Genomic DNA, 25954 nt, shown 5'->3' with positions numbered 1-25954 from the left:
GCAGAGTGGGGTAAAAGTAGGGTAGAATTCATTGTGGCAGAAGGTGGGTAGTGGTATTCCACAAGGATCAGTGCTGGGTCCACTGTTGTTCATAATTTATAATCACGATTTAGATTTTGGAATCAAAAACATTTAGATAGATATATTCAAAAGGGAGTTAGATATGGCCCTTATGGCTAAAGGGATCAAGGGGTATGGAGAGAAAGCAGGAAAGGGGTACTGAAGTTGAATGATCAGCCATGATCTTATTGAATGGCGGTGCAGGCTCAAAGGGCTGAATGGCCTACTCCTGCACCTATTTTCTATGTTTCTATTTAATTGGCTCTCCAGCCCCCGGGAATCAGCCCCTTATGGGAATGAGCTCCACTTGTAGTTTTTTTATTCTGAAATGAATTTGTCCCAGGTAACTTGTAATACTTCAGACTTTATTTTGATATTCGATATGACACTATGAGGAAGTAGACCCTCTCTCTCTCTTGTCCATCTCCACTTGCTGACCCAGTTCGCTGTTCCTCCTCTTGTCAATCTCCTCCATCTCATAGATTTTCTGTAACAGACATGAGATAGAATCACAAAATCATAAAAATTTATGGCACAGAAGGATGCCATTTGGCCCATTGTATCTGCACTGGCCGAACAAGAGTTATCCAGCCGAATCCCACTCTCCAGCTCTTGGTCGGTATCCCTGCAAGTTACAGCACCAAGCGCATATCCAAGTACTGTTTAAATGTGGTGAGGGTTTCTGCCTCTACCACCCTTTCGGGCAGTGAGATCCAGACCCCCACCACCCTGTGTGTGAAGAAATTTTCCCTCAAATCCCCTCTAAACCTCCTACCAACTACTTTAAATCTACACCCCCTGGTTGTTGACCCCTCTGCCAAGGGAAATAGGTCCTTCTCTATCTAGGCCCCTCATATAGAGGGCTTTAAACTAAATAGTGGTGGGGAATGATTCAGGTGAGAAGAAATTGAAAAAGAAAGGCGGCACTAGAGCCGGGTTGCGATGGGGGAAATGATAACCAGAGTGAGACAGGAAGGGACAGCATGTATAAACATTAGAGTGCATCAGAAAGTGGGGTCAGAGTAGGGAAACATGGGAAAAGGACAAAACTGAGTGCACGCAGCATTTGTAACAAGATAGACGAGTTGACTGCACAATGGATGTAAATGGGTATGATCTGATCGCCATTACAGAGATGTGATTGCAAGGTGACCAAGGCTGGGAACTAAATATTTGGGGGTATTTGACAAAGGGAAAAGGAGGTGGAGTAGCTCTGTTGTTAAAGGATGAGATCGGTGCAGTAGTAAGAAATGATATTGACTGAGAGGATCAAGATATAGAATCAGTTTGGGTGGAGATAAGAAATAATAAGGGGAAGAAGTCGCTGGTGGGCGTAGTCTATAGGGCCCCTAACAGTAGTTACACTGTTAGACGAAGTATAAATAAAGAAATAATGGAGACTTTCAAGAAAGGTATGGCGATAATCTTTGGCGATTTTAATCTTCATATTGATTGGACAAATCAAATTGGCCAATGGTAGCCTTAAGGAAGAGTTCATACAATGTATCTGGGATAGTTTCCTTGAACAGTACGTCGCGGAACCATCCAGGCAGCAGGCTATCTTAGATCTGGTACTGTGTAATGAGACACGATTAATGAATGATCTCATAATAAAGGATCCTCTAGGAATGAGTGACCATAATATGGTTGAATTTCAAATTCAGTTGGAGTGAGAGAAAGTTGGATCTCAAACAGTGTCCTAAGCTTAAGTAAAGGAGATTATGAGGGCAGAATTGGCTAAAATGGACAGGGGAAATAGATTAAAGTGTAAGATGGTTTTAAGCAGTGGCAGACATTTAAGGAGTTATTTCATAACTCTTAACAAAAATATATTCCAGTGAGAAGGAAAGGATGGTATCAAACTGAAAACAAGGGCAAACAATGTGGTCAAGACTAGTGGGAGGCCAGAGGATTGGGATTTTTTTTTTAACCCAGCAAAGGACGACTAAAAAAGAGAGAGAGAAGATAGATTATGAGAGTAAACTAGCAAGAAATATAAAAACAGATAGTAAGAGTTTCTATAGGTATATAAAAAGGAAAAGAGTGGCTAAAGTAAACGTTGGTCCCTTAGAGGATGAGACTGGGGAATTAATAATGGGAAACAGGGAAATGGCAGAGATTTTGAACAAATATTTTGTATCGGTCTTCACGGTAGAAGACACTAAAAACATCCCAATAGTGGACAATCAAGGTACTATAGGGATGGAGAAACTTAAAGCAATTACTATCACTAAAGAAAAAGTACTCGGTAAAATAATGGGACTATAGTTTCCTGCTTTCTGCCTTCTCACTGGAATATATTTTTGTTGAGAGTTATGAAATATCTCCTGAAATGTCTGCCACTGCTTAAAACCGTCTTACACTTTAATCTATTTCCCCAGTCCACTTTAACCAACTCTGCCTTCATAGCTTTGTAATTGCCTTTATTTAAGATCAGGACACTGGTTTGAGATCCAATTTTCTCACCCTCCGACTGAATTTGAAGGTGGACAAGACACCTGGACATGATGGCTACAAAAGAAATGGCTGCAGAGATTGTGGATGCATTGGTTGTAATCCACCAAAATTCCCTAGATTTTGGGGAAGTCCCAGTAGTTTGGAAAACCGCAAATGTAACGCCCTATTTAAAAAAGGAGGCAGTCAGAAAGCAGGAAACTATAGACCAGTTAGTCCAACATCTGTCGTTGCAAAAATGCTGGAGTCCATTATTAAGGAAGCAGTAGCATTTGGAAAAGCAGAATGCAGTCAAGTATCGTTTTATGAAAAGGAAATCATGTTTGACAAATTTGCTGGAGTTCTTTGAGGATGTAACGAACAGGGTGGATAAAGGGGAACCAGTGGATGTGGTGTATTTGGATTTCCGGAAGGCATTCGATAAGGTGTCACATAAAAGGTTACTGCACAAGATAAAAGTTCACGGGGTTGGGTGTAATATATTAGCATGGATAGAGGATTGGCTAACTAACAGAAAACAGAGTCGGGATAAATGGGACATTTTCTGGTTGGCTAGTGGGGTGCTGCAGGGATCGGTGCTGGGGCCTCAAACTATTTACAATCTATATTAATGACTTGGATGAAGGGACCGACTGCAATGTAGCCAAGTTTGCTGATGATACAAAGATGGATGGGAAAGCAAGTTGTGAGGAGGACACAAAAAAATCTGCAAAGGAATATAGACAGACTAAGTGAGTGAGCAAACATTTGGTAGATGGAGTATAATGTGGGAAAATGTGAGGTTATCCACTTTGGCAGGAAAAATAAAAAAGCAAATTATTTAAATGGAGAGAAATTACAAAATGCTGCAGTACAGAGGGATCTGGGTGCCCTTGTGCATGAAACACAAAAAGTTAGTATGCAGGTACAGCAAGTAATCAGGAAGGCAAATGGAATGTTGGCCTTTATTGCAAGAGGGATAGAGTATAAAAGCAGAGAAGTCCTGCTACAACTGTACAGGGTATTGGTGAGGCCACACCTGGAGTACAGCGTATAGTTTTGGTCTCCGTATTTAAGGAGGGATATACTTACATTGGAGGCTGTTCAGAGAAGGTTCATTGGGTTCCTGAGATGTAGGGGTTGACTTATGAAGAATGGTTGAGCGGGTTGGGCCTATACTCATTAGAGTTTAGAAAAATGAGAGGAGATCTTATCAAAACATATAAGATAATGAGGGGGTTCGACAAGGAGGATGCAGAGAGGATATTTCCACTCACTGGGGAAACTAAAACTAGGGGACAAAGTCTCAGAATAAGGGGTCGCCCATTTAGAACTGAGATGAGAAGGAATTTCTTTTTTCAGAGGGTCGTAAATCTTGGAATTCTCTGCCCAAGAGAGCTGTGGAGGCTGGGTCATTGAATATATTTAAGGCGGAGATAGACAGATTTTTGAGTGATAAGGGAGTGAACGGTTATGGGGAGCGGGCAGGGAAGTAGAACGGCGTCCATGACCAGATCAGCCATGATCTTATTGAATGGTGGAGCAGGCTCGAGGGGTCAAGTGGCCATCTTCTGCTCCTAGTTCTTATGTTAAGTTCTTATGTTATAATTTTATACACCTCAATAAGGTCTCCCCTTAGCTGCCTCGGTTCCAAAGAAAACAAAAAGAGATGTTAATGAAGGGCAGGTCGATGGATTGCCACTCCACCAGTTAATACAATGTGTGGCCACTTATTCCCATCTGCAATATTAACAACTGCTGAAGATCAGGAAACCATTGAGCATGTGGCAGAGAGATTTAGGGGCATGCGAGAGAGATGGGGGGGGGGGGCACGCGAGGAAGAGGGGGGGGCGCGCGAGCGAGGGGGGGGTGCGCGAGCGAGGGGGGGCACGCGAGCGAGGGGGGGGCACGCGAGCGAGGGGGGGCACGCGAGCGAGGGGGGGCACGCGAGCGGGGGGGGCACGCGAGCGAGGGGGGGCACGCGAGCGAGGGGGGGCACGCGAGCGAGGGGGGGTACGCGAGCGAGGGGGGGCACGCGAGCGGGGGGGGCACGCGAGCGGGGGGGGCACGCGAGCGGGGGGGGCACGCGAGCGGGGGGGGGCACGCGAGCGGGGGGGGCACGCGAGCGAGGGGGGGCACGCGAGCGAGGGGGGGGCACGCGAGCGAGGGGGGGGCACGCGAGCGGGGGGGGCACGCGAGCGAGGGGGGGCACGCGAGCGAGGGGGGGCACGCGAGCGAGGGGGGTACGCGAGCGAGGGGGGTACGCGAGCGAGGGGGGTACGCGAGAGGGGGAACACGAGAGGGAGAGGGGGGTACACGAGAGAGAGAGAGAGAGGGGGTACATGAGAGAGAGAGAGAGAGAGAGAGAGGGGGCGTATACGAGGGAGAGGGCGTACACGAGGGAGAGAGAGGGGGCGTACACGAGGGAGAGAGCGGGCGTACACGAGGGAGAGGGGGGGGTACACGAGGGAGAGGGGGGGGGCACACATGGGAGAGAGAGGGGGTACACGTGGGAGAGAGAGGGGGTACACGTGGGAGAGAGAGGGGGGTACACGAGGGAGAGAGAGGGGGGGTACACGAGGGAGAGAGGGGGCGTACACGAGGGAGAGAAAGGGGGCGTACACGAGGGAGAGAAAGGGGGCGTACACGAGGGAGGGAGAGAAAGGGGGCGTACATGAGGGAGAGAGAGAGGTGGGTACACGAGGGAGAGAGAGAGAGGGGGGGTACACAAGGGAGAGAGAGAGGGGGGGGTACACAAGGGAGAGAGAGAGAGGTGAAGAGGAGACTGGTAATGAGGGACAGATTCGAAGATGGGGATCCAGATGTAGTCGATGGCGTCAGCTGCAAACTTAGCTTATGAATCGTTGTTGATGGATTGGGGTTGGGCAACCTGTGCCAGCTGCTCCTCGACTGCTGACAGCAAACAGATCGGACGCAGTAACCAGTATCTGACGTGGAACCAATAATGCAACCACTGGCGGACAGGTTGATATACTGAGTAGTGTGGCAGTAAATGGTTATACTCTGGGATCGCGCCAGACATTGGGTAACTCAGCCTGCTGCCAGCCTGTCACGTGAGTCATCACAGAGTGTCGACGCCCCAATGACCCACGCAGGGAATCAGCGCCCTGCCCTCATCCGACTCCCACACAATGCAGCTGGAATCACAGGATGGTGCTCAGGAATGGTGATCGGGAACAGGACGTAGATACAGGGGCACGGGTTAGATACGGAGTAAAGTTTCCTCTGCACTGTCCCATCAAACACTCCCAGGGCAGGTACGACACCTGGAACCATTGATTTACAGCCAGAACCATGGATCCCTCCCACGGCAGGTGCCTGATCCCGTGCCCATGCGAGGTACTCGGGGTTCAGACTGACAGAGTGGTGGCTGCGATGTCCCACTATAACCTTCTCGTCTCTGAAGCTTGCCTCTATAGCAAGGCTCCACCCACTGCATAGACCTTGCCCTCGGAAACAGCAAGCTGTGCCAGGGTTGCTGGGCAACAGGAACTGTGAGGAGATCACACTCATTTCCTTCCAGATACCACCAAAGCTCTCACATGCAGTGAGGTACGAGTTAGCTGGATGACGGCGTGGATTTCAGCAGTGGGTCTCTCCATGCTGCGTCTCCTGCAGTACCACAGGGACCAGTGCCTGTGCTCTGCCCATGTGAACACTCACCCAACGTTCCCCCGTCCATGGGGAGCTGTAGCCCTGCTGGGTGTTTCCTTCTTCACTCACCTATGACCGAGGCGGGGTCACTGGACAAGCTGTCACTCGGCCTCTTATCTATTTCATTAGCGGAAGGGACACCCTGGCTAAATCCACTGGGCGCGCCCCACGGGAGTGGGGGAGGGCTGCTAAGTAGCTCCCAATTTGCCAAGTTTGTGCTATGGAGGTTGCTCAATCTCCTCAGTCTGGGCAGGAACCAACCCAAACAGTAGGTCTCCCATGGCAACTCAAGATTAACAAGACCACAGTGCCAGCAGCTGGGCATGTTTGGTGTTTCCCGTTGCTGCGTTTCGTCCCAGTACCTGGGAGATTTCAGTGTGAATAATTGCTCGGAAATCCTTTCCTCGGCCGACAGCTTCCATCTGCTCGAGAAACTCTCGTCTCTCTTCAATCTCATTACACACTGCAACAGGAAAAGGAATCGGACTCAGTCACAGCCTCCTGTCAGCCACGATTCTCCCCCTCACTGACCGACTGATCCCCCTCACTGACCGAGCCTCCCCCTCACTGACCGACCCTCCACCCCCCCCACTGACTGACTGACCCCCCCCCCACTGACTGACTGACCCCCCCCCCCACTGACTGACTGACCCCCCCCCCCACTGACTGACTGACCCCCCCGCCACTGACTGACTGACCCCCCCCCCCACTGACTGACTGACCCCCCCCCCACTGACTGACTGACCCCCCCCCCCCACTGACTGACTGACCCCCCCCCCCACTGACTGACTGACCCCCCCCCCCACTGACTGACTGACACCCCCCCCCCCCACTGACTGACTGACCCCCCCCCCTACTGACTGGCTGCTCCCTCCCTCAGATATCAGCTGCCTACCCCCTTCCCCCGACCCACAGCTCCCACCCAGCAGGAACAGGGGCAGTGCCAGATACAGGAGCAGCAGTGTATAGAGAGAGCTGTCCTGTGCACTTACACTCTTCGAACCGGTCGATTTCTGGTGCTTCGTCTTGCTCCTTCCTGAGCTTTTGCTTCTGATTGGCCTCGGGCACGTCCTTCCCAGTGGCCATGATATTCTGCAGGCGTTGCTTTTCTTTCTCCAAGTTCCCTGAAATAAAATGAATACTGATCATCACTGAGGAAGATGAGCGAGAGCAGGGGCAGAAAACATAATCATGGCAAGCATAGAAACATAGAAAATAGGTGCAGGAGTAGGCCATTCGGCCCTTCGAGCCTGCACTGCCATTCAATAAGATCATGGCTGATCATTCACCTCGGTGCCCCTTTCCTGCTTTCTCTCCATACCCCTTGATCCCTTTAGCCGTAAGGGCCATATCTAACTCCCTCTTGAATATATCCAATGAACTGGCATCAACAACTCTCTGCGGCAGGGAATTCCACAGGTTAACAACTCTCTGGGTGAAGAAGTTTCTCCTCATCTCAGTCCTAAATGGCCTAACCCTAATCCTATGAGTGTGTCCCCTGGTTCTGGACTTCCCCAACATCGGGAACAATCTACCCGCATCTAACCTGTCCAGATCCCCCCTCATCCTTCTAAACTCCAGTGGATAAAGGCCCAGTTGATCCAGTCTCTCCTCATATGTCAGTTCTGCCATCCCTGGAATCAGTCTGGTGAACCTTCGCTGCACTCCCTCAATAGCAAGAACGTCCTTCCTCAGATTAGGAGACCAAAACTGAACACAATATTCCAGCTAAGGCCTCACCAAGGCTCTGTACAACTGCAGTAAGATCTCCCTGCCTCTATACTCAAATCCCCTAGCTATGAAGGCCAACATGCCATTTGCCTTCTTCACCGCCTGCTGTACCTGCAAGCCAACTTTCAGTGACTGATGTACCATGACACCCAGGTCTCGTTGCATCTCCCCTTTTCCTAATCTGCCGCCATTCAGATAATATTCTGCCTTCCTGTTTTTGCCACCAAAGTGGATAACCTCACATTTATCCACATTATACTGCATCTGCCATGCATTTGCCCACTCACCTAACCTATCCAAGTCACCCTGCAGCCTTTTAGCGTCCCCCTCACAGCTCACACCGCCACCCAGTTTAGTGTCATCTGCAAACCTGGAGATATTACACTCAATTCCTTCATCTAAATCATTGATGTATATTGTAAAGAGCTGGGGTCCCAGCACTGACCCCTGCGGCACTCCACTAGTCACTGCCTCCCATTCTGAAAAGGACCCGTTTATCCCGACTCTCTGCTTCCTGTCTGCCAACCAATTCTCTATCCACGTTAGTACATTACCCCCAATACCACGTGCTTTAATTTTGCACACCAATCTATTATATGGGACCTTGTCAAAAGCCTTTTGAAAGTCCAAATACACCACATCCACTGCAGTCAGTTTTTATGTTCCCAGCAAGTTTCCTCTCATACTCTATTTTCCCCCTCCTAATTAAATCCTTTGTCTTCCTCTGCTGTATCATAAAGTTCTCCCAGTCCTCAGGTTTGCTGCTTTTTCTGGCCAATTTATATGCCTCTTCCTTGGATTTAACACTATCCTTAATTTCCCTTGTTAGCCACGGTTGAGCCACCGTCCCCGTTTTATTTTTTTACTCCAGACAGGGATGTACAATTGTTGAAGTTCATCCATGTGATCTTTAAATGTTTGCCATTGCCTATCCACCATCAACCCTTTAAATATAATTTCCCTGTCTATCCTAGCCAATTCACGTCTCATACCATCGAAGTTACCTTTCCCCAAGTTCAGGACCCTAGTCTCTGAATTAACTGTGTCACTCGCCATCTTAATAAAGAATTCTACCATATTATGGTCACTCTTCCCCAAGGGGCCCCGCACAACAAGATTGCTAATTATCCTCTCTCATTACACATCACCCAGTCTAGGGTGACCAGCTCTCTAGTTGGTTCCTCGACATATTGGTCTAGAAAACCATCCCTAATACACTCCAGGAAATCCTCCTCCACCGCATTGCTCCCAGTTTGGTTAGCCCAGTCAATATGTAGATTAAAGTTGCCCATGATAACTGCTGTATCTTTATTGCATGCATCCTTAATTTCTTGTTTGATACTGTCCCCAATCTCACTACTACTGTTTGGTGGTCTGTACACAACTTCCACTAGCGTTTCCTGCGACAGAGAGAATGAGTGGAAGTGGCGAGTGAACAGTGGGGGATAGAGAGCGCGGGAGGCTGAGGACTGAGGCAGTGGGGGATAGTGAGCACGGGTGACCGAGGACTGAGGCAGTGGGGGGTAGAGAGCGCGGGAGGCCGAGGACTGAGGCAGTGGGGGATAGTGAGCGCGGGAGACAGAGGACTGAGGCAGTGGGGGATAGTGAGCGATGGAGGCCGATGACTGAGGCAGTGGGGGATAGTGAGCGCGGGAGACCGAGGACTGAGGCAGTGGGGGATAGTGAGCCCGGGAGACCGAGGACTGAGGCAGTGGGGGATAGTGAGCGATGGAGATCGAGGACTGAGGCAGTGGGGGATAGTGAGCGATGGAGGCCGAGGACTGAGGCAGTGGGGGATAGTGAGCGCGGGAGACCGAGGACTGAGGCAGTGGGGGATAGTGAGCGATGGAGGCCGAGGACTGAGGCAGTGGGTGATAGTGAGCGCGGGAGACCGAGGACTGAGGCAGTGGGGGATAGAGAGCGCGGGAGACCGAGGACTGAGGCAGTGGGGGATAGAGAGCGCGGGAGGCTGAGGATTGTGGCAGTGGGGGATAGTGAGCGATGGAGGCCGAGGACTGAGGCAGTGGGGGATAGTGAGCGATGGAGGCCGAGGACTGAGGCAGTGGGGGATAGTGAGCAATGGAGACCGAGGACTGAGGCAGTGGGGGACAGTGAGCGATGGAGGCCGAGGACCGAGCAGTGGGGGATAGTGAGCGATGGAGACCGAGGACTGAGGCAGTGAGGGATAGAGAGCGATGGAGACCGAGGCCTGAGGCAGTGGGGGACAGTGAGCGATGGAGGCCGAGGACTGAGGCAGTGGGGGATAGTGAGCGATGGAGACCGAGGACTGAGGCAGTGGGGGACAGTGAGCGATGGAGGCCGAGGACTGAGGCAGTGGGGGATAGTGAGCGATGGAGGCCGAGGACTGAGGCAGTGGGGGATAGTGAGCGATGAAGACCGAGGACTGAGGCAGTGGGGGACAGTGAGCGATGGAGGCAGAGGACCGAGCAGTGGGCGATAGTGAGCGATGGAGGCCGAGGACTGAGCTGTGCCGGCAGATACAAATTCCAAAAGAACAGCAAAAAGGAGTGACATCACCAGGACTGTAGGTAGGTGATTGGTGGGTGAGTATTAGCGTTGCATTCGCTCTAACTTAACTCGATAAACTAATGAAATAATTATAAATAATCATGTGAATAAAGACTTTAACTGAGAGAGCGAGAGAAGCGGCCGGAGATAACGGTAGACCCGACGTTTAAGACTCTTGGGGGTTAAAATTGCCCCGCACCCCGATTGGGGGTGGTAACCTGCTTGGGGCAGGACTTCCCACCCCAGCCGTGGAATTGTCCTCACTGCCCCTCAGAGGAGCTTTCCTCCTCCTGTCGGCGCGGGTCCAGCGGCCCCAACGGGCTGCGATTGGCAGCGCTACGCAGATGCTTCGCGCAGCACTGACACCTTTCAAAATCACTCCCCTTTGTTTAAAGGGGAGGGCCGCTGCACATTCTGCAAAAGCCTCTGATGGTCTCCACTGGACCCCCAGGGCAGCGTGGTACAAAAGCTGCAGCCTGGCACTCCGTCCGCACGATGGCGGCCCGGACAACGCTAGCGTACAAGTATTGGAGCCGATCAAAGAGTCGGCAAAACCGCCAAGGTGGTGATGCTGGGCGCTGACAAGCTCCACTTTAACTTTCGCCCCGCGAGCAGGTGTCAGCCCATTTCGTGACCCGGGAGGCTGGTGCTGATATGCCAGCCTCGTGGCAAAATCCAACGCGGGGTGGAAAGGGTTGGTGCGCTTGGCGATGACGTCATCGCCGGTTGTGCAGCGGCCTGGAGCGTGGTGCTGTGACAGTGCCTCTGCTAACTCCCGCACAACTTCCCTGGAGCCAGAAATGTTTCACATCCTGTCATCCCGCTTCCACCCCTCCGGGAGGGGGGATCACTCTCCAGCCTGTGTCGTACTGGTGAGGCCGATGGTTCCTCTGGGGAGTACAGCCAGAGCCAAGACCGTGGCACCACGGGCAGCTCAGCTGCACCGGAGGGTGGGGCGCAGGGGCGGAGGGGAGGTGGAAGATCAGTAAGGCAATAGTGGCAGGGGATTCGATAGTTAGGGGAACAGACAGGTGTATTTGCAGACGTGATTCCAGGATGGTATGTTGGCTCCTTGGTGCCAGGGTCAAGGATGTCACCGAGCAGCTGCAGAACATTGAGGGGGGAAGAGGGTGAACAGTCAGAGGTCGTGGTCCATATCGCGACCAATGATATAGGTAGAAAAAGGGATGAGGTCCTGCAGGCAGATTTTAGGGAGCCAGGAAAGAGATTAAAAAGCAGGACCTCAAAGGTAGTAAGAATCTCTGGATTGCTCCCTGTGCCACAAGCTGGCGAGTACAGAAAAGGGAGGATAGAGAAGATGATGATTCCAATTTACGCGGGCCAGATCCGTTCTCAACCCACTGAAATTGGCCTTACTCTAATTAAGTATTTTTACTCTAGATTGCTCCCTGTCCTTTTCCATAGCTAATCTAAACCTTATGTTACTGTGATCACTGTTCTAGATTGCGTGGCTGGAGAGATGGTACAGGAGGGAGGGCTTCAGATTCCTGGGGTATTGGGACCAGGTCTGGGGGAGGCGGGACCTGTACAGGCCGGATGGGTTGCACCTCAATAGAGCCGGGACCAATGTCTTTGCGTGGGAACTTGGTGAAGGGGAGTGTGGTGCTCGTGCTGTTGGGGAGGGGTTAAATTAATTTAGGAGGAGGATGAGCACCAAGATGTAGCTCCACTTTAAAAACAAAGTGCACAAAGGATGGGGAGAGACAGATAGCACTACAGTATGGAATAGTACGGTTTTAGATGGGGTCAAACTAAGAGAGAATACAAGAAGGTCCAAGACAGGCTTATAGTGCATGTGTGTCAATGCACGAAGCGTGGTCAATATGTTGGTGAGCTGCAGGCGCAAATAACCACATGGGACGGTAACGGAGACCTGGCTCAAAAATGGGCATGATTGGGTTTTTAAATTCCTGGTTACAGGGTGTTCAGGAAAGATAGGGACAGAAAGATAGGAGGTGGTGTTGCAGAATTGGTTAAGGAGACTGTTGCAGTGCTGGAGAGAGAGGAGGTCCTGGAGGGGTCAAGGACAGAATCTATTTGGTTAGAGTTAAGAAACAATGGTGGTGCCATTACTCGGTGTATTCTACAGGCCACCAACTAGTGGGAAAGATATGGAGGAGCAAATTTGCAGAGAAATTACAGAGAGTGCAAGAACTCTAGAGTATTAAAAAAGGGGGACGACAACTATCCCAATATAAACTGGGACAGTAATAGTGTGAAGGGCAGAGAGGGGGAAGAATTTCTGAAGTGTGTTTCGGAGAACTTTCTTGATTCCATCCCAACAAAGGAGGCGGCATTGCTGGATCTGGTTCTGGGGAATGAGGTGGGTTAAAATGGAGCAAGTGTCAACATGTGAACATTTAGGGAACAGTGATCACAGTATCATAAGGTTTAGATTAGCTATGGAAAAGGACAGGGAGCAACCTAGAGTAAAAATACTTAATTGGAGTAAGGCCAATTTGAGTGGGTTGAGAATGGATCTGGCCCGGGTAAATTTGAATCATCATCTTTCATATGGTTGTAGCAAAACAAATTAAATGTCAAATTAAATGTCAGATATCCAGGCCAAAGCTTCCGGTGTAACAGCGTGGATAAATTGTAGGCTCCCTGTGAATTCCCTCTGAGAGCTCAATGAAGTGCTCCAGGGTCTGATTCGGAGCTCCACAGTCGCATGATGTAGATGCTTTAATCTTCCATCAATTAGAGCAGCATCGACCATGACCGGTTCTGAGGCGATTGATGGTTGTCCACTGTTTGCGAGGAAGGTTTGATCCTTCAGGTTATACTGTGGGGTTCTCTGTAAGGAATCCATCCCATATGTCGCAGTTCTTCCAAGCATTTCGCTATCAGTCATCAAGGCTGAGGGGAGATCTCGGAGGGCTTCGGCGACGGTCTAAAATGGCCCTGTAGATTTGAGATGAGTTGGTGGCAGGTTGTTCAAGTCGGCCTGGATCAGCATGGTTTTGCCGGTGTAGCAGTGTATTCTCTGGAGACGGCATATTGGAGCACAGTGTGGTGGTGCTATGTTTGCCAGCACGGGCAGCCAAGCTGTTGGTGTCGATATAGCGTATCGGTGATAATTCTCACAGTAGAATTTTAGCTGGACATAAACGGATTTGCCATGTGGACTGGATAGTCATGCCGGAGAGCAGTACTCCGTTGTAGTGTACACCAGGGCGCGAGCTGCTGCACAGAGGGTTCGACCGTCTGCTCCCCATGTGGATCCGGCCAGTTTCTGGGTCAAGTTGACACTACTCTTTAGTTTCTTCACAAGGTTCTGGAGATGTTGTCTATGTGACAGTGTGTGATCGAGCGGGAACCCTAAATAGGAGGGTTTTTTGGCATGGTTTACCTCTGCATCTCAAAAGGAGACTTTCAAGCTTCGGTTTGCTTGATGGATGTTGAGGTAGTACATTCACATGAGGGGAAAAGGTAAGGCAACTAAAGTCCCTGGAAGACAAAAGAGATAGAGAGTAAGATGAAGCAGAAAAAGAGAGTGTATGACAGATGTCAGGTTCAGAATACAAGTGAGAATCAGGCTGAAGGTTCAGATGGGAAGTGAAAAAGATGATAAGAGGGGCAAAGAGAGGGTATGAGAATAGATTGGCAACTAACGTAAATGGTAATCCAAAAGTCTTCTGTTGGCATATAACTAGCAAACGGGGAGTAAGTGGAGGGGTGGAGCTAATTCAGGACCAAAACAGAGACCTATGCATGGAGGCAGAGGGCATGGCTGAGGTTCTAAACGAGTACTTTGCATCTGTCTTCACCAAGGAAGAGGATGCTGCCAAAGTCATAGTGAAAGAGGAGGTAGTGGAGATAATGCAGGAGATAAAACTTGCTGAACAGGAGGCACTAAAAAGGCTGGCTGTACTTAAAGTAGATAAGTCACCAGGACCGGATGGGATGCATACTGAGGGAGGTTAAGGAAGAAATGACGAAGGTACTGGCCATAAACTTCCAATCCTCCTCAGGCACAGAGGTAGTGCCAGAGGATTGGGAATTGCAAATGCTACACCTTGTTCAAAAAAGGGTGAGAGGATACACCCAGCAACAAAGGCCAGTCAGTTTAACCTTGGAAACAATAATCAGGGACAAAGTTAACAGTCACTAGGACAAGTGTGGATTAATTAAGAAAAGCCAGCAGGGATGTGTTAAAGGCAAATCGTATTTAACTAACTTGGAGTGCTTTGATGAAGTTGATGAGGGCAATGTGGTTGACGTGGTGTACATGGATGTCCAAGGGCGTTTGACAAATTGCCACATAATAGGCTTGCCAGGAAAGTTGAAGGCCATGGAATAAAAGGGACAGTGGCAGCATGGATATGAAATTGGCTCAGTGACGGGAAACAGAGTTTTCTTTGGAAGAAGGTATACAGTGGTGTTCCCCAAGGGTCGGTACTGGGACCACAGCTTTTTTTGATATATATTAATGATTTGGACGTGGGTGTACAGGGCACAATTTCAAAATTTGCGGATGAAATAAAACTTGGAAGTTTAGTGAATTGTGTGGAGGAGACCGATAGACTTCAAAATGACAGGCTGGTGAAATGGGCGGACACGTGGCAGATGACAGGCTGGTGAAATGGGCGGACACGTGGCAGATGACAGGCTGGTGAAATGGGCGGACACGTGGCAGATGACAGGCTGGTGAAATGGGCGGACACGCGGCAGATGACAGGCTGGTGAAATGGGCGGACACGTGGCAGATGACAGGCTGGTGAAATGGACGGACACGTGGCAGATGACAGGCTGGTGAAATGGGCGGACACGTGGCAGATGACAGGCTGGTGAAATGGGCGGACACGTGGCAGATGACAGGCTGGTGAAATGGGCGGACACGTGGCAGATGACAGGCTGGTGAAATGGGCGGACACGCGGCAGATGAAATTGAATGCAGAAAAGTGTGAAGTGATGCATTTTGGTAGGAAGTGAGGAGAGGCAATGTAAACCTAAAGCGCTCCATGAACAGAGAGACCTGGGGGCTTATGTGTGCACAAATGGTTGAAGGTGGCAGGGTAGGTTGAGAAAGTGGTTACAAAAAAGCATACGGGACCCTGAGCTTCATAAATAGAGGCATAGAGTACAAAAGCTAGGAAGTCAGAAACCTTTAGAAAACACTGGTTCGGCACAAACTGCAGGATTGTGTCCAATTCTGTGCACTGCATTTTAGGAAGGACGTGAAGGCCTTAGAGAGGGAGCAGAAAAGATTTACAAGAATGATTTTAGGGATGAGGGACTTCACTTATGTGGATAGACTGGAGAAGCTGGGGTTGTTGTCAGCTGTGGCTCAGTGGGCAGCACTCTCACCTCCGAGTCAGAAGGTCGTGGGTTCAAGTCCCACTCAAGGGACTTGAGCACACAAATCCAGGCTGACACTCCAGTGCAGTGCTGAGGGAGTGCTGCACTGTCGGAGGTGCCGTCTTTCGGATGAGACGTTAAACCGAGGCCCCATCTGTTCTCTCAGTTGGACGTAGAAGATCCCACGGCACTATTTCGAAGAAGAGCAGGGGAGTTATCCCCGGTGTCCCGGCTAATATTTGTCCCCCAATCAACAGATTATCTGGTCATTATCACATTTCTGTGCGCAAATTGGCTGCCGTGTTTCCTACATTACTACGTGACTACACTCCAAATGTATTTCATTGGCTGTAAAGCACTTTGAGACGTTCGGTGGTCGTGAAAGGCGTTTTTAAATATAAGTCTTTCTTTTTTAGACCAGAGAAAGTTGAGAGGAGATTTGATCAAGTTATTCAAAATCATGAGGTGCCTAGACAGAGTAGACAGAGAGAATCTGTTCCCATTGGTGGAAGGGTCAGGAACCAGAGGACACAGATTTAAGGTGATTGATAAAAGAACCAAAGACGACATGAGTAAAACCTTGTTTACACGGCGAATGGTCAGAATCTGGAATGCGCTGCCTGAAAGGGCAGTGGAGGCAGACTCAGTCATGGCTTTCAAAAGGGAATTGGATAAGTAGCTGAAGGAAAAACATTTGCAGGGCTCCGGGACAAGGGCAGGGGGGACTTGCTGAAGTGTCCTTGCAGAGAGCCAGCATGGACTCGACGGGTCGAATGGCCTCCGACTGTGCTGTAACCATTCTATGATTCTACGTGTGAGCAAGAGATGGGAAAGGGGAGAAGAGATAGGATGAGGGGGAAAGGGAGAACAGGTTGGGGTGAGGGGAAAGGGGAGAAGGAGAAATGGATTAGGGAGAAATGAAGGAGGTAGGTAAATAAGGGAAGAGAATGGCTGGAGGGAGCTAAAGAGAGGAAGGGGATAAGGGCAGGATGATTTGGAAAGGGCACGTTGGGGGGGGTTAAAGGGAGCAAGAGTGGGGGGGGGGGCGAGAAGGGGGGGGGGAAGAAGGGGTTGGGCGGGAAGGAAGGGCCGGAAGGGAGCAAGAAGGGAGGGAGAAGGGGGCGGGAAGGGGAGGGAGAAGGGGGCGGAGAAGGGGGGGGAGAAGGGGGGGGGAGAAGGGAGGGGAGAAGGGGGGGGAGAAGGGGGGGGAGAAGGGGGGGGAGAAGGGGGGGGAGAAGGGGAGGGAGAAGGGGAGGGAGAAGGGGGCGGGAAGGGGAGGGAGAAGGGGGCGGGAAGGGGAGGGAGAAGGGGGCGGGAAGGGGAGGGAGAAGGGGGCGGGAAGGGGAGGGAGAAGGGGGCGGGAATGGGAGGGAGAAGGGGGAGGGAGAAGGGGGAGGGAGAAGGGGGAGGGAGAAGGGGGAGGGAGAAGGGGGAGGGAAGGGGGCGGGAGAAGGGGGAGGGAGAAGGGGGCGGGGAAGGGGAGGGAGAAGGGGGCGGGGAAGGGGGGGGGAGAAGGGGGGGGAGAAGGGGGGGAGAAGGGGGGGGAGAAGGGGGGGGAGAAGGGGGCGGGAAGGGGAGGGAGAAGGGGGCGGGAAGGGGAGGGAGAAGGGGGCGGGAAGGGGAGGGAGAAGGGGGCGGGAAGGGGGCGGGAAGGGGAGGGAGAAGGGGGCGGGAAGGGGGCGGGAAGGGGAGGGAGAAGGGGAGGGAGAAGGGGGCGGGAAGGGGAGGGAGAAGGGGGCGGGAAGGGGAGGGAGAAGGGGAGGGAGAAGGGGGCGGGAAGGGGAGGGAGAAGGGGGAGGGAGAAGGGGGAGGGAGAAGGGGGCGGGAAGGGGAGGGAGAAGGGGGAGGGAGAAGGGGAGGGAGAAGGGGGCGGGGAAGGGGAGGGAGAAGGGGCGGGGAAGGGGAGGGAGAAGGGGGCGGGGAAGGGGAGGGAGAAGGGGGCGGGAAGGGGAGGGAGAAGGGGGCGGGAAGGGGAGGGAGAAGGGGGCGGGAAGGGGAGGGAGAAGGGGGCGGGAAGGGGAGGGAGAAGGGGGCGGGAAGGGGAGGGAGAAGGGGGCGGGAAGGGGAGGGAGAAGGGGGCGGGAAGGGGAGGGAGAAGGGGGCGGGAAGGGGAGGGAGAAGGGGGCGGGAAGGGGAGGGAGAAGGGGGCGGGAAGGGGAGGGAGAAGGGGGCGGGAAGGGGAGGGAGAAGGGGGCGGGAAGGGGAGGGAGAAGGGGGCGGGAAGGGGAGGGAGAAGGGGGCGGGAAGGGGAGGGAGAAGGGGGCGGGAAGGGGAGGGAGAAGGGGGCGGGAAGGGGAGGGAGAAGGGGGCGGGAAGGGGAGGGAGAAGGGGGCGGGAAGGGGAGGGAGAAGGGGGCGGGAAGGGGAGGGAGAAGGGGGCGGGAAGGGGAGGGAGAAGGGGGCGGGAAGGGGAGGGAGAAGGGGGCGGGAAGGGGAGGGAGAAGGGGGCGGGAAGGGGAGGGAGAAGGGGGCGGGAAGGGGAGGGAGAAGGGGGCGGGAAGGGGAGGGAGAAGGGGGCGGGAAGGGGAGGGAGAAGGGGGAGGGAGAAGGGGGCGGGGAAGGGGAGGGAGAAGGGGGCGGGGGGCGGGAAGGGGAGGGAGAAGGGGGAGGGAGAAGGGGGCGGGGAAGGGGAGGGAGAAGGGGGAGGGAGAAGGGGGCGGGGAAGGGGAGGGAGAAGGGGGCGGGGGGCGGGAAGGGGAGGGAGAAGGGGGAGGGAGAAGGGGGCGGGGAAGGGGAGGGAGAAGGGGGCGGGGAAGGGGGGGGAGAAGGGGGGGGAGAAGGGGGGGGAGAAGGGGGGGGAGAAGGGGGGGAGAAGGGGGGGAGAAGGGGGGGGAGAAGGGGGGGGAGAAGGGGGCGGGAAGGGGAGGGAGAAGGGGGCGGGAAGGGGAGGGAGAAGGGGGCGGGAAGGGGAGGGAGAAGGGGGCGGGAAGGGGAGGGAGAAGGGGGCGGGAAGGGGAGGGAGAAGGGGGCGGGAAGGGGGCGGGAAGGGGAGGGAGAAGGGGGCGGGAAGGGGGCGGGAAGGGGAGGGAGAAGGGGGAGGGAGAAGGGGGCGGGAAGGGGAGGGAGAAGGGGGCGGGAAGGGGAGGGAGAAGGGGAGGGAGAAGGGGGCGGGAAGGGGAGGGAGAAGGGGGAGGGAGAAGGGGGAGGGAGAAGGGGGAGGGAGAAGGGGAGGGAGAAGGGGGAGGGAGAAGGGGAGGGAGAAGGGGGCGGGGAAGGGGAGGGAGAAGGGGGCGGGGAAGGGGAGGGAGAAGGGGGCGGGAAGGGGAGGGAGAAGGGGGCGGGAAGGGGAGGGAGAAGGGGGCGGGAAGGGGAGGGAGAAGGGGGCGGGAAGGGGAGGGAGAAGGGGGCGGGAAGGGGAGGGAGAAGGGGGCGGGAAGGGGAGGGAGAAGGGGGCGGGAAGGGGAGGGAGAAGGGGGCGGGAAGGGGAGGGAGAAGGGGGCGGGAAGGGGAGGGAGAAGGGGGCGGGAAGGGGAGGGAGAAGGGGGCGGGAAGGGGAGGGAGAAGGGGGCGGGAAGGGGAGGGAGAAGGGGGCGGGAAGGGGAGGGAGAAGGGGGCGGGAAGGGGAGGGAGAAGGGGGCGGGAAGGGGAGGGAGAAGGGGGCGGGAAGGGGAGGGAGAAGGGGGCGGGAAGGGGAGGGAGAAGGGGGCGGGAAGGGGAGGGAGAAGGGGGCGGGAAGGGGAGGGAGAAGGGGGCGGGAAGGGGAGGGAGAAGGGGGCGGGAAGGGGAGGGAGAAGGGGGCGGGAAGGGGAGGGAGAAGGGGGCGGGAAGGGGAGGGAGAAGGGGGCGGGAAGGGGAGGGAGAAGGGGGCGGGAAGGGGAGGGAGAAGGGGGCGGGAAGGGGAGGGAGAAGGGGGCGGGAAGGGGAGGGAGAAGGGGGCGGGAAGGGGAGGGAGAAGGGGGCGGGAAGGGGAGGGAGAAGGGGGCGGGAAGGGGAGGGAGAAGGGGGCGGGAAGGGGAGGGAGAAGGGGGCGGGAAGGGGAGGGAGAAGGGGGCGGGAAGGGGAGGGAGAAGGGGGCGGGAAGGGGAGGGAGAAGGGGGCGGGAAGGGGAGGGAGAAGGGGGCGGGAAGGGGAGGGAGAAGGGGGCGGGAAGGGGAGGGAGAAGGGGGCGGGAAGGGGAGGGAGAAGGGGGCGGGAAGGGGAGGGAGAAGGGGGCGGGAAGGGGAGGGAGAAGGGGGCGGGAAGGGGAGGGAGAAGGGGGCGGGAAGGGGAGGGAGAAGGGGGCGGGAAGGGGAGGGAGAAGGGGGCGGGAAGGGGAGGGAGAAGGGGGCGGGAAGGGGAGGGAGAAGGGGGCGGGAAGGGGAGGGAGAAGGGGGCGGGAAGGGGAGGGAGAAGGGGGCGGGAAGGGGAGGGAGAAGGGGGCGGGAAGGGGAGGGAGAAGGGGGCGGGAAGGGGAGGGAGAAGGGGGCGGGAAGGGGAGGGAGAAGGGGGCGGGAAGGGGAGGGAGAAGGGGGCGGGAAGGGGAGGGAGAAGGGGGCGGGAAGGGGAGGGAGAAGGGGGCGGGAAGGGGAGGGAGAAGGGGGCGGGAAGGGGAGGGAGAAGGGGGCGGGAAGGGGAGGGAGAAGGGGGCGGGAAGGGGAGGGAGAAGGGGGCGGGAAGGGGAGGGAGAAGGGGGCGGGAAGGGGAGGGAGAAGGGGGCGGGAAGGGGAGGGAGAAGGGGGCGGGAAGGGGAGGGAGAAGGGGGCGGGAAGGGGAGGGAGAAGGGGGCGGGGAGGGGAGGGAGAAGGGGGCGGGAAGGGGAGGGAGAAGGGGGCGGGAAGGGGAGGGAGAAGGGGGCGGGAAGGGGAGGGAGAAGGGGGCGGGAAGGGGAGGGAGAAGGGGGCGGGGAGGGGAGGGAGAAGAGGGCGGGGAGGGAGGGAGAAGGGGGCGGGGAGGGGAGGGAGAAGGGGGCGGGGAGGGGAGGGAGAAGGTGGCGGGGAGGGGAGGGAGAAGGGGGCGGGGAGGGGAGGGAGAAGGGGGCGGGGAGGGGAGGGAGAAGGGGGCGGGGAGGGGAGGGAGAAGGGGGCGGGGAGGGGAGGGAGAAGGGGGCGGGGAGGGGAGGGAGAAGGGGGCGGGGAGGGAGAAGGGGGCGGGGAGGGAGAAGGGGGCGGGAAGGGAGAAGGGGGCGGGAAGGGAGAAGGGGGCGGGAAGAGAGAGAGAAGGGGGAAAAGGGAGAGAGAAGGGGGGAAAGGGAGAGAGAAGGGGGAAAGGGAGAGAGAAGGGGGTAAAGGGAGAGAGAAGGGGGTAAAGGGAGAGAGAAGGGGGTAAAGGGAGAGAGAAGGGGGTAAAGGGAGAGAGAAGGGGGTAAAGGGAGAGAGAAGGGGGTAAAGGGAGAGAGAAGGGGGTAAAGAGAGAGAGAAGTGGGTAAAGGGAGAGAGAAGGGGGTAAAGGGAGAGAGAAGGGGGTAAAGGGAGAGAGAAGGGGGTAAAGGGAGAGAGAAGGGGGTAAAGGGAGAGAGAAGGGGGTAAAGGGAGAGAGAAGGGGGTAAAGGGAGAGAGAAGGGGGTAAAGGGAGAGAGAAGGGGGTAAAGGGAGAGAGAAGGGGGTAAAGGGAGAGATTGTGGGGTTGTAAATCTGTGGAATTCATTGCCTCAGTGAGCTGTGGAAGCTGGGACATTGAATAAATTTAAAACAGAAATAGACAGTTTCTGAAATGATAAGGGAATAAGGGGTTATGGGGAGCGGGTAGGGAAGCGGAGCTGAATCCATGATCGGATCAGCAATGATCGTATTAAATGGCGGAGCAGGCTCGAGGGCCCAATGGCCGACTCCTGCTCCTATTTCTTATGTTCTTATTAAAAGGGGGCTGGAGTGGTGCATCTCGGTAGGTGGGTGGCTGGGGATTGTGAGGCCAAGGTTTGTGATATTGAGGCATGGGAGGGGGGTGTCAGTTGTAAGACAGCCATCAGCACCAACCAAAGGGCCAGAATCAGTCAGTCAATAGTGTCAGCGCTCTGGACAAGAATACCAAGTCTAAACCTGGACTTTGGGCAGATGAAGCCTGCAGTAATGACCATGAAACGGTACAAAAGACAATTCAGTGGATACATTTCATCCAGTTATTTTAGTGTTTCAAGTTTTTTTATTCTGTTTAAAACTTTAATTTAAAAAAATTCAGTTATTGTGGAAAAAAATAGCAAATGGAAACATTTTCTGAAAATGTTTTGCGTGATTTGTGGGAAAAATACAGCACTCATGTATATTTGTATGGTCGAGTCACTGGTTTTAGTTCTGGAAAGCTTGCATGAAAACAGGATGGCTTGATAAGCATGCCAAGGGGGAAGGAGGGTTAGGGTTATGGTGAAAGAGTTCTCTAATTTTACAGTGAATGCACTGCCTGACTTTACAATGAAGGAGGGGCTCGCTAACTTGGATTTATTCAGCGTTGTTTCAGAGAGGCTCAAACCACCTGATACTTGCAGAGGTCCCCAACTCTGCAATCTCCTCCAGCCTCACAATCCCTGCCTCCCCCCTCCTGAGATGTCTACACTTCTCTAATTCTGCCATCTTGAGCATCCTTGATTATAATCGCTCAACCTTTGGTGGCCGTGCCTGCGCCCTAACCTCTGGAATTCCCTGCCTAAACCTCTCCGCCTCTTTACCTCTTTCCTCCTTCATGACGCTCCTTAAAATCCAACTCTTTGACCAAGCTGTTCGTCACCTGCGCTAATTTCTACTTATGCGGCTGGTGTCAAATTTTTTATCTAATAATACTCTTGAAGTGCCTTGTGAGGTTTCACTATGCTAAAGGCGCTATATAAATACAAGTTGTTGTTGTTGTCTCCCTTTGTGGGATTAATCCAAGGACAGGGCTGATTGTTTGGGGCGTGACGGGTGGTAGGGGTGCTGCTAGCATTACTAAATCAGGTATATTTGAACACCTACTTGTTGGTCGTGGTCGAAACCTTTCCCGTTGGTATGCGTCTCCAGCACGGCAGCGATCTGCAGGCCGCAGGCGTGGTTTGGAGGAAGGGCGAACTTGGAGAGACGAGGCTGGTGGCAGAGGAGGGGGTGCTGAAATCTGGCTGGAGATGGGGTTGCAGCTCACAGGAAAGGCTTTGCCCCCTGCAAGAAAAGAAATATTAAAACAACACAATCCAGCGCTCAAGTTGAGACTTCCGGCAAATATGAGACAGCAGTTTTATCGAATCAGAGAACACAGAGGGAGGCCATTCTGCCCCTCGTTGCTCTGTTGTAGAGCAATCCAATTTGTCCCACTGCACTGCTCTTTCCCCACAGCCCTGTCATCTTTCCACTTCAAGTATTTATCCAAATCTCTTTTGAAAGTTACTACTGAATCTGCTTCCAGTACCCTTTCAGGCAGCGCATTCCCAATCACAACAACTCGCTGCGTGAAACAAATTCTCCTCATCTCCCCTCTTTTGTCAAAGACTTAAATCTGAGTCCTCTGGTTATTGACCCTTCTGCCAGTTTCTCCTTATTTACTCGATCAAAGCCCTTCACAATTTGGAACACGTCTATCAAAATTTCCCTTAACTTTCTCTGCCCGAAGGAGAACCACCCCAGCTTCTCCAGTCTCTCCACATCACTGAAGTCCCACATTCCTGGAACCATCCCAGTAAATCTCCTCTGCACCCTTTCCAAGGCCTTGACATCCTGCCTCAAGTGTGATGCCCAGAATTTGACACAATACTCCAGCTGGTGCCGAACCACTGATTTATAAAGGTTTAGCATAATTTTGTTGATATTGTATTCTATGCCTTTATTTATAAAACCATGTAAAAAGTTTACAGCGCAATGCAAAGAGAGCAGGAGGGTGGAACTAATTGGACAGCTCTACCACAATGGGCTGAATGGCCTCTTTCGATGCTGTTCACTCAAACACTCCCAGGGCAAGCACAGCATGGGGTTAGATACAGAGTAAAGCTCCCTCTACACTGTCCCATCAAACATTCCCAGGGTAGGTACAGCACAGGTTAGATACAGAGTAAAGCTCCCTCTACACTGTCCCATCAAACACTCCCAAGGCAGGTACAGCATGGGTTAGATACAGAGTAAAGCTCCCTCTACACTGTCCCATCAAACACTCCCAGGGCAGTTACAGCATGGGTTAGATACAGAGTAAAGCTCCCTTTACACTGTCCCATCAAACACTCCCAGGGTAGGTACAGCACAGGTTAGATACAGAGTAAAGCTCCCTCTACACTGTCCCATCAAACACTCCCAAGGCAAGGACAACATGGAAATTTGTTTAAGAACATAAGAAATAGGAGCAGGAATCGGCCATATGGCCCCTCGAGTCTTCTTTGCCATTCAATAAGATCATGGCTGATCATCGACCTCAACTCCACATGCCCGCCCGATTCCCATATCCCTTGATTCCTCGAGACTCCAAAAATCTCTCAGTCTCAGCGTTGAATATATTCAGAGACTGAACATCCACAGCTCTCTGGGGCACATAATTCAAAAGATTCACAACCCTCTGAGTGAAGAAATTTCTCCTCATCTCTGTCTTAAATGGCCTCTCCTTATCCTGAGACTGTGCCGCCCAGTTCTAGACTCTCCAGCCAGGGGAAACAATCCCTCATTGTTCTAAACTCCAGAGAGTATTGGCCCAATCAACTCAATCGCTCATCATAGGACAGACCTCTCATCCGTGATCAGACTGGTGAACCTTCGTTGCACCGCCTCCAAGGTAAGTGTATCATTCCTTAGATAAGGGGACCCAAACTGTGCACAGTACTCCAGGTGTGGTCTCACCAGGGCCCTGTACAATTGTAGCAAGACTTCCTTACTCTGATACTCCAATATAGAGTGAAAAGCACCTTTATAGATATACTCACCATGAAGACTTCTGTTAAGCTGCCTCTGTTGGAATTGATTCAGTTTGGATTCCTGCATCATCACTGCAACAAGACAGGGCAGGTCAGTCAGCAGCAATGGGAGGGAACACAGCCCACTTCCAAATGTGTCTGTGGGGAGCTCTTTTTGTCTTCCCTCTATTCTCTCTATGTGTGGCTGTCTCTGTGTCTCCGAGCACGTGTGTCGCTCTGCGCCCACGCCTCTGTGTGTGTCACTGTCTGAGTGCGTCTCTCTCTCTCTCTCTCTCTCATTCTCTGTGTCATGTATTTAACTCTTGGTAACCTGTATTACACTATCGCCAGAAGGCCTACCTGTTGGAGTCCCAAGGGATCCCAGCATCCCTTGGTAGCACGGTATATAAGCAGGCCACCCATGAGGTACCTGCACTTTGGAGTCTTATCATAGGAGCTAAGGTCACATTTGCTCTTTGTACACAGTACTCAGTTTCATCCTTTATTATGAACGTATCAATTGGCGACGAGGTAACGAACAACCGCGTGAAAATGCAAACAACAGTTGGTATCCTGGAGAGATTCTCAGAAGGGGACGATTGGGAGGTCTTCGTGAAGAGACTCGACCAATACTTTGTGGCCAACGAGCTGGAAGGGGACGAGAACGCTGCCAAACGAAGGGCGATCCTCCTGTCTGTGGGACAACAACCTATGGCCTCATGAAGAATCTCCTAGCTCCAGTAAAATCAACAGAGAAATCCTACGAAGAATTGTGTATCTGGTCCAGGAGCACCTAAATCCTAAGGAAAGCGTTTTGATGGCGAGATATGTTCTACACATGTCAACGGTCGGAGGGCCAGGAAGTGGCGAGCTATGTCGCCGAACTAAGGCGCCTTGCAGAACATTGCGAATTTGAGGGATTCCTAGAACAAATGCTGAGACACTTTTTTGTACTGGGCATTGGCCATGAGGTAATTCTTCGCAAACTGTTGACTGTTGAAACTCTGAATGTAAGTAAAGCCATAACGCTAGCCCAGGCATTTATGTCCACCAGCAACAACACCAAATAGATTTTGCAGAGTAAAGAAGTTTCGGCCAGTACTGTGCACAAAGTAACATTGTTTCAAGCAGGAATATACATGGCAGAACGTACACGTCGGCTGCTGTTGTCCAACCTCAGATGATCCAGAGTCCGCCATCAATCATTAATGCGAGGCAGTTAACACCTTGTTGGCGCTGCGGAGGTGATCATCGGCTCCATCAATGCCGCTTCAAGCACTATGCGTGCAACGGTTGCAGAACAATGGGACACCTCCAGCGAATGTGCAGGCGAGCTGCAAACCACCACGTTGCAGAAGATTGATCCACTGTGGATCAGGCTGAATTGAAGACTCGTACCGAGGAGGCAGAAGTGTATGGGATATACACATTCACCACAAAATGTCAACCAATAATG

The 25954-nt window shown here is 53.3% G+C and overlaps 1 protein-coding gene across 1 annotated transcript; it reads right to left on the bottom strand.

The window, feature by feature from the left end:
* Window positions 1-404: 404 nt before the first annotated feature.
* On the bottom strand, window positions 405-25697 carry LOC139242217 (UPF0193 protein EVG1-like). The gene is made up of 6 exons (XM_070870275.1): window positions 25652-25697; window positions 24529-24591; window positions 22610-22789; window positions 7161-7292; window positions 6531-6631; window positions 405-547 (listed from the first exon to the last, which is right to left on the bottom strand). Exons 1-6 carry the CDS (start codon window positions 25695-25697, stop codon window positions 449-451), a joined length of 621 nt encoding a protein of 206 aa, XP_070726376.1. The 3' UTR covers window positions 405-448.
* Between the last annotated feature and the right edge of the window lie 257 nt (window positions 25698-25954).

This window comes from Pristiophorus japonicus, unplaced genomic scaffold (assembly GCF_044704955.1).
Source record: "Pristiophorus japonicus isolate sPriJap1 unplaced genomic scaffold, sPriJap1.hap1 HAP1_SCAFFOLD_1251, whole genome shotgun sequence".
Classification (NCBI taxonomy): domain Eukaryota; kingdom Metazoa; phylum Chordata; class Chondrichthyes; family Pristiophoridae; genus Pristiophorus; species Pristiophorus japonicus.
This window is presented reverse-complemented; position numbering and strand designations above follow the sequence as displayed.

Coding starts and splice junctions, on each gene's coding strand:
- LOC139242217 (XM_070870275.1), bottom strand. CDS start 25,697: ATGGCGGACTCTGGATCATCTGAGGTTGGACAACAGCAGCCGACGT. Junction 22,790..24,528: donor GCTTAACAGAAGTCTTCATG/GTGAGTATATCT, acceptor CTTTTCTTGCAG/GGGGCAAAGCCTTTCCTGTG. Junction 548..6,530: donor TTCACACTGAAATCTCCCAG/GTACTGGGACGA, acceptor TGTCTGTTACAG/AAAATCTATGAGATGGAGGA.